The 10,539-nt window shown below is 36.9% G+C and overlaps 1 protein-coding gene across 1 annotated transcript; it reads left to right on the top strand.

Moving 5' to 3' along the window:
• The first annotated feature begins 475 nt into the window (after positions 1–475).
• LOC149926035 (uncharacterized) lies at positions 476–2,210 on the top strand. Its single transcript, XM_090161845.1, has 6 exons — positions 476–496; positions 1,258–1,468; positions 1,521–1,606; positions 1,664–1,783; positions 1,830–2,066; positions 2,169–2,210. Exons 1-6 carry the CDS (start codon positions 476–478, stop codon positions 2,208–2,210), a joined length of 717 nt encoding a protein of 238 aa, XP_090017971.1.
• The last annotated feature ends 8,329 nt before the right edge of the window (positions 2,211–10,539 follow it).

The following is a 10,539-nucleotide window of genomic DNA, read 5'->3' as shown; positions in this document are numbered from 1 at the left end:
GTCGTAAATTATTTTTCGGTTCCACTAAAAGAAAGTTAGCTGTCGGGTTGTTGCGTGGGATATTTATATTCGTGAAGTTATTGAAGTTGAAGTTATAATTTAAGCTTGGATATTGCTTGCAAACTTTCAAAATCGCGATTTTCAGCATGCCAGTGTCTTTACCTTAATTATTCAAGTTAATGTTATTGTGATCTGACAACTGCTAGTAATATCCAGTAATATAAGTGTCAATACTAAACGGGCACGTGAAATTCACAAAGTGAGCATGGGGAGTAACGAGTTTGAGAGGTGGTCCCAAGAAAGACAAGCTTGGGTATACTAATGAAAAGTTTGCGATGTTCATATTTAATAAATGGTAAGACGCATTTTGATCCTAATGAGTTGCTGTATTATTTCCATTATTATGTAATTTCTTTCCTATAGGGATGATTATGAAACTTTAAAAAAAAGAAATATGAAACGTATAGTGGGATAAATGACTACTCAAGAAGAAAAGGTATATTTTAAAATCAATAAATTTAACCAAAAGAGGTATATACCTTTTTTAAACTAAAGAAAGATGGTTTAACTCAAACAGAGAATGTTATTAGAACCCCTGAAAGTGCGCCAAAACGATTGGTTCAATTCGAAACTCTTATCTAAAACTCCTGTATCTCGTTTTAGATCAAATATGAAAAGACGGTCGTCTACGCCTTTTTCGTAAGCTTTAAAGGCATACTGTCAAGGTCTCTTTTTTAAAAGACATATCCTTGATACTGTGCCTTTTATTGTTAAGCAATCTTTATTCCAATAACATTCCACTCTTCCATTTGGTTTCCTATTAGGGCAATATCAATGAATGAAAAATTTGCACGACTCGATGAATATTCTACAAGGCCTTCACTTCAAAGGTAATTTAATAATTATTTGATACCTCTGGGAAAGCCAGAAATTGTTTCATGGAATTTATGCGGGGAATATAAAATTTCCAGCGGGAATTTACTGGCAGGAAATGAATTTGCAAAAGTAGAGAAGTTTGCAAAATTTTCCAAAATTCATTTATTATCAAAAGATTCATTTTATCGGTAAATCTTGAAATGTTCCACGAAGATTTTGGGAATATGGAATTTAATATAATTTTTGATTAATACAGTCACCAGAGACATTTCATTGAACCCGCTGTTTCAAAATATTGGAACTCTCTACAAGATCGAGTGTTCAACATACTTAAAAATAAAGAATTAATAATCGCAGGTGATGCAAGAATGACTTATCCAGGCCATTGTGCGTCTGAAGGAACTTACACCTTTGATGATTCTGAATCAAAATATATTCTTGCAATTGCCAATGTCGAAAGGAAACAGCAATGCTATTGAAATCTTGGGATTTCGTAAAGCTGGCCAAGAAATTCTGGCCAAAGCACCAGAGTACAATATTAAAATTGTCGAGGCTGTCAGTGATGCTCACCCACAAGTAAAGGCTGAAATGGGTATGAACTAAAAATCAATTTGTTTTAAAGTTAACTAATTGAATATTCATAGAAAATGAAAATCAACTCGTCAAGGATGCGATACTTTCTATGGATACTTGGCATCTAGCAAAAAACACCTTCAAAAAGATCTTGGAGGTAATAGAGCAGTTTTTCAGAAATTCACGTTGGTGGGTTCATAACAATTTTTTTCAGGCATCAAAGGCAAAAGGATGTAGCGATTTGGCCCTCTGGGCAAAGGACATAAGAAACCATCTTTGGTATTGTTGCAGAGAATGTGGGGGAGATTATGAAGTTTTACTAGTGTTCAAATTTGTATATTTTACCAAGTATTATTCAATGATTATTTACTTTCAAAAAGGCATCATTCCAAAGTACACTAAATCATGTCACCAATTACCATGAATGGGCAGTTGACTTTGGAGCTGGTTATTCATGCAAGCATAAAATCCCACTGCCAGAGGACGAGAGAGATAAGCCTTGGTTACAAGTTAACTCTGCTCCCTATTTAGCTTTGGAAGCGATTCTCTTCAACCAATATGTTAGATTTAGACATACTGGATTTTTAGAGTCCTTTCACAATCAAGTGCTGGTTTACGTGAGCAAACGAAACACTTAAACGTAAATAGTTTCCAATTTCTCCATCTTTCTAGAAATTTGAATTATTTCACAATAATTAATGATTATAAACTTTATTCAGGTGGCCAAGCTATTGCATTCGTATTATCTTGGCAGCTATTGATTATAATGAACACGTAAATAGACTACAGGCTTTCACTAAAAGTGGAAAACTTCGATATCGTTTCTACTACAACAAAAAGTTCAAGTCCTATGTTGTTGGGAAGGTATATGAAGAAAAACAATATACTTATATTGACTCGCTTGTGGAATTATTTTTGACGATAAACAAAAATATCAAGTAAGTAAAATACTACAGTTTCAATATGCTTTGTAATTTAATTGGATTTAGGGTCAAGTATCAAACCCAAGAGTACGTGACGAATCTGATTCTAGAAACCTCTTCAGAAGTATTGTGTGACACCTTTTTGTATTATTTAAAGAGATATATTAAAAGTTAATATTACGACTAAAGTTAAAACATAGGGTAAGTTAAGTTAAATAAAAGCGTTGTCTAGGGGAAACTGAACTTCAAGTGTCATCATTATTTAAAATAATAAGCTAAATAAAAAGAACAGGTTTGGACTCTAGGATTGGAATACATTTAATAAAACAAGTGGGGAAACATGAATCAAAAGGGAAAACATACTTAATACTCAACAATGGAAAATATTGGTTCCAATAAACATATATATATATATAGCGAAGGCTGGTAAACACCTTTTTGTTAATGTACTCACGGTACCGGTACCTAGGTAAAGTTTATGTGGCGGCACGATCCAAGCTGACGACGTGACGAACGATGTTAACAGCGGGCGACGAAACGAAGGTACCAGGCTAGGCAAACCATGGAGGGCACGGAAGTTTGCTCGGCGTTCCAGGGAACTCTTTGCGGCGACGTACGATGACCGAAGAATTTACACGGCGGACTAAGTGAAAAGTGAACGGACGCGAGTCGGAAATACCGGCGCGAGAGCTGGACCCGACATTGTCTTCCCAGGGTGAGGTGAAGACCCAATCGTTCGCGGTCCTCCTCGGTCAAAAACAAGAAGCATTCTATCCTTTTTTGAATCTCCTTCCCTCGCTTCAAGGGTTGTCAGTCTCGCTTCTTTTGGTTCTGGGAATCCCAGATTGCGATAAACGAGGTAAAATGATCCCCGGATATTGGGCCTAATCCGATGACGACATTTAACTGCACCTGCCTGTATGGAAAAGTTTCTTTCGAGAGCGAAGGAAACTGCTTGACGTAATACGATTCGAACGCCCACACCCAAACGACCATATATCCATTAAAGTTAAGTTTCGGTATGCATGATTTCTTTAAAAAGTGGCAATTAATAACAGACTATTTCGATAATAGTTTCATTACCTAAAATTTTTTGTTGTGGCATTTAGGCCCCTTCTAATAGCAGCCTCATTCCGGAATCTCATACTTATTTGTAAAATGGCCTCGTACAGGCAGACAAGTTGAAACATGGCTCTTGTCGTAGTACAAATCCTTTGGCGGCAACAGACCTTCTCCACCAGAAGGGGCATTTCACGACAATTACTGCAAATGCATTTTTTGGTGGAGATAATGAGGGATATTCAGGGTTTGTTCTTTTGTCTTCTTCTTCGTTGACGACAAACGGTACCCCTTTCATTTGTTCGCTATCTTCTGTTAAATAAATCAGAAATGGGTATCGTTACAGTGAAATGTTTCTACAATTTATATGCAGGCTGAGCTAAAAAAACATAATAAACACAATTATCATGACTTACACACTTGAAGTTTTGAGAAGAAATGGTGTGCAAGGTTAAGAGGTGTGTTTTGTTGTGTTTTTTACTGTCTTATATTGTGTAAATAATGGATAATGCTTCTGGGAGCTTTGGAGCAACTTCCAGAAAAAAGCTTCCAAGTCTTTGCTGCCACCTAAAACACAAATTAAACTAAGGAAATAGAATTTCTTGCTTAAAGGTTTTTAGTGACCACCTAACGCAAACCATTACCTTGATTTCTTCCATGTGTTGCTGCACTATTTGCCCTTGCTCAAGGCAAGTTTCAGCAACAACTTCATTAGTTCGATTCGCAGAAGAAATCATGGCCCTACTCTTCGGCTTGGCCTTTGCCTTAGTCTTCTTTTTTGGACATTAAGGCCCTTCGAATTCAGATGAGCTGCTACTCAAATTATCGTAGTTTATGTGTTTAGTTCCAAATACATCAACTGACCTTTCCTCAGCATCCAATTGTAAATCCTATTTATGATATTTTAAATTTGAAACATGCAGAAATTAACTTATTTTCGAAAAGTATCACACTTCTATGCATTTTTTCTAATGAAAGTTTGTCGGGGGATAAGCACAGAATAATACGGACTACCAACAGGCTTCAAAGCGTAATATAATTATTCTATGTTCAGTTTCTAATTCACTGCAATAAATCACTTGACATCACTGCGCCTGTTATTGGCCGCAATAGTAGTGACGTAGCCAGGATTTGGTTTCGGGGAGGGCACACAATGAAAATATGAAACAAAAAAAATTACATGCAACCATACATTTTGAGGGCACATGCCACCGTTGCTAAGCCACTACGCAATAGGAATAACGTAACTCCCTAATTATATCTTATTCCTGCTACTATGGGGTGCTGATTTTGTTTGATATGACATCACAGCGTTGTATGCTTTAGGAAAAGCTTTCATACTTATCGAAGATAAGATAACTTACTGGTCTATCTTCTCTATCAGATTTTATTTCTTCTCGATGAGGAATTATTTCTCGATCGGTAGATATTTCTTCTCGATGAGGAATTATTTCTTGATCGGAAGTTTTTTCTTCTCTGTCAGAAGATGGAATGGCTCTGGCAGTTTTTTTTACTTTAACTTCTTAGTTAGAGCTGATGATGTACTCTATTGAAGATATTTAAATATACGTAATATCTATTGCCCTTTCTGAAATTATATTTTTTATATTTCTAACTTATTGGTCCTTGTCCTTCTCGATCGGATATTACCTCTGTAGCAACAGTAGCGGAATCAGTTTTCCTTTTTTTCACAATTTTTTCACTTGTTGGTGCCTAAAAATTTCAGTCATTAATTCTATGCATTTGAAAAATAGAAACTATTTGTCGGGCTTCAATCGAAATAAGTAAGTAAAGAACAAACATTTAAATTTTCCCACATTGGCCATTGCTATAGAAACAGGTGGGGGCGGAGCTAAAGCTATTGGATTTTGAAAAGTTAAAACAAAAAGCGCGCGCTTCACCAAATTACCTTTCTCGCAAAAGCAGCGAGCGTTAAATTTCTTATTTCATTTACAATATCAATTTTCAGGCATAATCAATAACTTAAGATTAACATTTTCATGGCCATGGTATTATTTGCCAGTTACAGTTCATAAAATTATTTTTCATGGTCAAGAAATAATTCAAAGTTCGACTTTGCCTATGGGCATGTTAAGCGAACATGCAGGCGAGTCCCGAAACAAATTATATCGCAAGGAACGAGAGTTACACGCTCGAAAAAGTTCAAGAATTGACAATTTAACAGATATATTCAATAGAGCTATGGACTCTTCTGATCCAATGGTCTCCAACTATTCATTACAAAAGAGGCTAGAAAAACGAAGCGCCATTCAACTTCCGAAAGCCGCGCTAGAATTACTTAAAGAACCCGACGAACCGCCATTTCCAAACAATCTATTTTCTTCAACTGATATCTCTGACGAGGACCAATTCCTTGAAGACTTCACTAGAAACACATTGAATAATATTATATTAGAAATAGAAGATGAAATGGAACTCGATAATTAAGAATATATATGCAAATAAGGCGTTAGTCTTACTCTTTACATTGTAACATGGAAAAATAAAACTGAATAAAGCTAACTAACTAAGTAAAAAACTAACTTATTTTTTTTCAGCCAAAGCTAGCCCAAAACTTTGGCGGTTTTTGGGCTAATTTAGAAAAATTCTTTTCAAATTTCAAACGAATTTTTCTTTAAAATGCGCGGAGATCAACGCGTGAAAGTAATTACAACGTAATGTTGGGGTATTGTACTAGGAGACGTCGTTAAACTTTTGAAAAGGTACCTGCGGGTTTTTGAGAAAAACCTCTACCAACATGGACGAAAATGGGGTTTTTCACTTTTCTTACGGTGGCGGCAACAAATTGGGCAGTGGAAAAATTCAGAAAATTTTAAAAATGACTAGCCCGATGGCAAACTATAGATTGTGATAAGTGTTGTTGTGATATTCCGCCAGGGGGGCCAGTTTCGCCGCCAGGGGTCGCAGAGAATAGAAATTTCTGTGGGTGAAATCTGATTTTACACTGATTCATAATATGCAAAAAGGTTTTTTAAATATTCTATGGGGAATTTTAGCCGTTTTTTGGGCGTTTCGGAACATAGTGCGTAGTAATCACTCGTGATTTTTCGTCCAATTAAATTTGGTGATATCCCATATTAAGATCTATCTTCGAGAACATGACCGCGCCATTAACGGCACTAAAAATGTCTTCCGCGGTTGGAGTTATTTGCCTTTCCCGTTTAATGGCGTTATTTGCTACACGCATATCTACACACATTCTAATGGCTTCTGGGTCATTAGGCTTTGGCGCTACTACGATCGGTGAAACCCACGGAGTTGGTCCACTAACCTTTTCAATAATGTCAGCTTCTTCGAGTTTTTCCAACTCTTTCTTAACTTTCTGTCGTATGGCAAATGGAACTCTTCTATGTGGTTGAATTTTCCCCCGCACTGATTCGTCAATATGTAAACGAGCTTGATACCCTTTCAACTTTCCCACACCATCGAATAACTTTGGGTATTTAATCTTCCACTCGGATCCAGAATCTTCTTTAGCCTCTTGATTTTCCACCTGCTCTATTATTCGAATGACTCCAAGCTCTCCCCTGTAGCATTAGGGTGTCGGTCAATAGTCGGGTATGGGTCTAAAAGTCGTTTTCAGGTCGACGACCGTATGCCGACTCAAATTGTTAAATTTTTTTAAACCCCAAAAATTACAAATTTCCATTTTGAGACTTTATAAAGTCGGCAAGTCGACTTTAATGTACAGTCGATATGCCGACTTGATAAGGACCACTCATGTATTTTTTTCATATTTTTAAAATAATTGTATTTTATGGTATAATTATACTTGAAGTTAATTTTTTCTAATTTTTTTTTTAAATAGAGCTAATACCCAAGGCACCACCTTCGACCACATAAGCAATGTTGCTTGTGCGTGATCAAGTAACAGGTGGCCGGGTTACAATGCGTAGGAGGGTGGTGGCAAGCCCTTCATGCCACGCGAGCCAACAGCTCCCTACACTAACTATTACCGTTAACCTCAGCAAGTTTTTATGGTTTTTATGATTAATTAATTTTTAGAAATTAATTTACATAAGAAATTACTTCCCCTGTAGCAAATTAGAGTCGGGCCGACGTCGGCAAAAGGTACTAAACACTAAAGTCGGGCGACCTTTGGATTGAGGGTCGAAATGTCGTAGGGGTAAAATGGTCGGCCGACTACAAAACGTCGACTCTTTACCGCCAATTAATAGACCTAAGAACCGACTCCGAAAGGACGTCGGGCCGACTTTATATTAATGCTTATTTCCGACCCAAAACTGATCTCATTATTAGATTTTCGAATACAAATAAGTTTGAAGAAAAAATAAAAGTGAATAAAAAATTCATCATCATCAAATAGTCAGAAAATAATTAGAATATCCCCTTTTCCTAAATAAATATGGTCGGTTTCATAAAGTTAATGTCGAATCCAATAATTAAATGTAAGGTCTATTTTAAGTTGTATAATGGTCGGCATACCGACCATAAATAGTCCCAAAAACGGATTTACGGTTTTAGTGTCGAAAAACGTTTCGACGTTTTTAGGTCGGCATTTGGTCGTCGACTATAAACCATTGAATTGGGAATAATACTGCTAGAATTAAAATTACCATTCCAGTTGCCATGGTTACGCGGGACCTATTCTGATAAGACTGTACGAAATTCATCTTTATAATTAGGCGGTAGCGCCATCTATATTTTGTAAAGTTATATGGCTAAAAATAAATAATTATTAGCTAACTCACCGTAACTTGAGTTAAAAAGAATCGTGTTGACAGAATAAAATGATTTTTAAACAACTTCAAAGGTTTGTTTGTTACGAGAAATCATAGATTTCAATTTCGCATCAGATTCGCGAAAAAATTCAATTGCAATAGTTGCCACCAATAGAGACAGATGCCCCCACGGTAGAACGATAAAGTTGATAAAGTCTCCTTATGGAACAAAATTGGTCCCGCGCCAGCCAGATTTAGTTGTACCTCTATTTATTCCCAACTCAATGCTATAAACCGACTTTTCGACCGTACCCCGACTCTAAACCAAAGACTATATATAAATAGATTGGCGTGTTCAATGGCTCAACTTGCATACGATAGCAGACGCTGGTCAAAATTTTCCCCGCGCTTCAGAGTGCTACTAGTGGCGCCTCTAACGGCTGGTCAAAGGCTTCTCCCGGGTTTCGAAAGTGTTAACAGGTTTTTTGTATGGAGACGCCTGTCTAGTAAGCGAAGCGTATATAGTCTTTGATCTAAACCGACTTCATGTGTTACAGGGGTTTGCGATTTACGATATTATTTAAAATATTAATTCCTGATTTTTATTGATATTGATTAATTATACTCCAAATAGATTAAAAAATTTAAAATGTATTAATATATAGGCCTATTGATACGAGCACAAACGTTTTTCAAACGCTTCATAGTTTAAAAAAGTCAAAAGCACGCGCCAGTTAATACTTTCGCAGCGCCATCTCCGGACTAGCAGCATGTTAGAAATTGGCGAACTCGCTTGAGATGAGAGGTGTAATTGTTGACTTGTGCGCTTAATTTTCTATTCAAAATTAATAGAAAAATCATTGAAATCTTGAGAAATACATTAAATCTAAACTAACAAAGTAAGTTTTTCAATAATATATCAATATAAATAATATCTATATCAATTAATTATAGCTTTGCGAACAATGTTTTGCATGAGCTGTTAGGCCTTGGCAATTACAAGGTCATGTGTTTTATAAATAACATATAAAATAGACTAAAAAAGTATTTGAATTGTAAATGTTTTTACGTATTAAAATCTAGAAGCTTAATTAAAATGTTTCTTTTCTATATCACTACTATATTAATTCTATGTACTTCGCCAAAAGATTTTCAGACTTGTATATTGTTTGGATTAGTTCTATTAATATAAATAGCTCATTTTTATTGAAAATTATTATCGATTCAATCTCAGCTAAATTACTGTTAAGGCATCAAAATGGTATTAAGTGGGAGTTCCGAAGTGCGATTTAATTTGACGTCGGCACAACGTCGTTTCACAGTCGGAATTGTATGTATAAGAAGTTAGCCCAACGTCGTTTCCGAGTCGGAAATATGCCGTTTTGAAGTCGACTCATAGTCATTTCTGAGTCGGCCCATAGTCATTTCTGAGTCGGCCCATAGTCATTTCTGAGTCGGCAAATAGTCATTTCTGAGTCGGCCCATAGTCATTTCTGAGTCGGCCCATAGTCATTTCTGAATCGGCAAATAGTCATTTCTGAGTCGGCCCACAGTCATTTCTGAGTCGGCCCACAGTCATTTCTGAGTCGGCCCACAGTCATTTCTGAGTCGGCCCATAGTCATTTCTGAGTCGGCCCATAGTCCTTTCTGAGTCGGTCCATAGTCCTTTCTGAGTCGGTCCATAGTCCTTTCATACATCGGAAGTGAGTCGAATTTTTTTGTCGATCGACGGTCGGCCGACTACTTTTCTACTAGGACATTTCGACTTTTCAGAGTGGGGTGGCCCGACAGTAGGCCGACCTTTCTGTTTTAAGACACTAGCCGACGTCGGCCCGACTCTAAAATGCTACAGGGGCTTCTGCTGTTTTATATCCTAGTAATGGATTACTATTGCATTGTACAACGTAGAGATAGTTTTCCACCCTACGGGTTCCCTTTTCCAACCACACCTTGCATCTTCCCAAAACAGGTAATAGGCAGTCGGAACCGTAAGCCTTCAAGCGCACCTTTGATTGCTTCAAAACTGGCAAATTTAACTTCTTGTGAGTATCCGCACTTACGACATTCACCGTTGCACCCGAATCGATAGTCTTGTTTAACCATTTCCCATTGACCTTGATCTCAGTCTTTGGTGACTCCTGACTTTGAAACTCCACACTGAAAAGATTGGCTACATCCGATTCTTCACTTGAACCTGTATACCCGTCGACCTTGACGTTTCGTAGTATTGTAGTGTCTTTAGCTTTTTTATCTTTACAGCATCGAGAAAAATGATCCTTATTATTGCAACTTGAGCATGTCTTTCCCTTTGCGGCCAGTCGAATCCACAGCTGTAACATTTGCGAGAATTACTCTCGTCCGCCGGCTTGTTTGGTATTTTCGGTTCTCGAATTGTAGTTGCTAGA

This window comes from Leiobunum rupestre, chromosome 10, assembly GCF_980474605.1.
Source record: "Leiobunum rupestre chromosome 10, qqLeiRupe1.1.hap1, whole genome shotgun sequence".
Classification (NCBI taxonomy): domain Eukaryota; kingdom Metazoa; phylum Arthropoda; class Arachnida; order Opiliones; family Sclerosomatidae; genus Leiobunum; species Leiobunum rupestre.
The sequence above is the reverse complement of the archived record's forward strand: the minus strand, read 5'-3'. Positions and strand labels throughout refer to the sequence as shown.

Bases quoted from the DNA above. Each gene is read 5' to 3' on its own strand.
- LOC149926035 (XM_090161845.1), top strand. From the start codon at position 476: ATGACTACTCAAGAAGAAAAG. The intron at 1,607-1,663 runs GTAATAGAGCAG...AATTTTTTTCAG, and splicing joins CCTTCAAAAAGATCTTGGAG to GCATCAAAGGCAAAAGGATG. The intron at 2,067-2,168 runs GTGAGCAAACGA...AACTTTATTCAG, and splicing joins ACAATCAAGTGCTGGTTTAC to GTGGCCAAGCTATTGCATTC.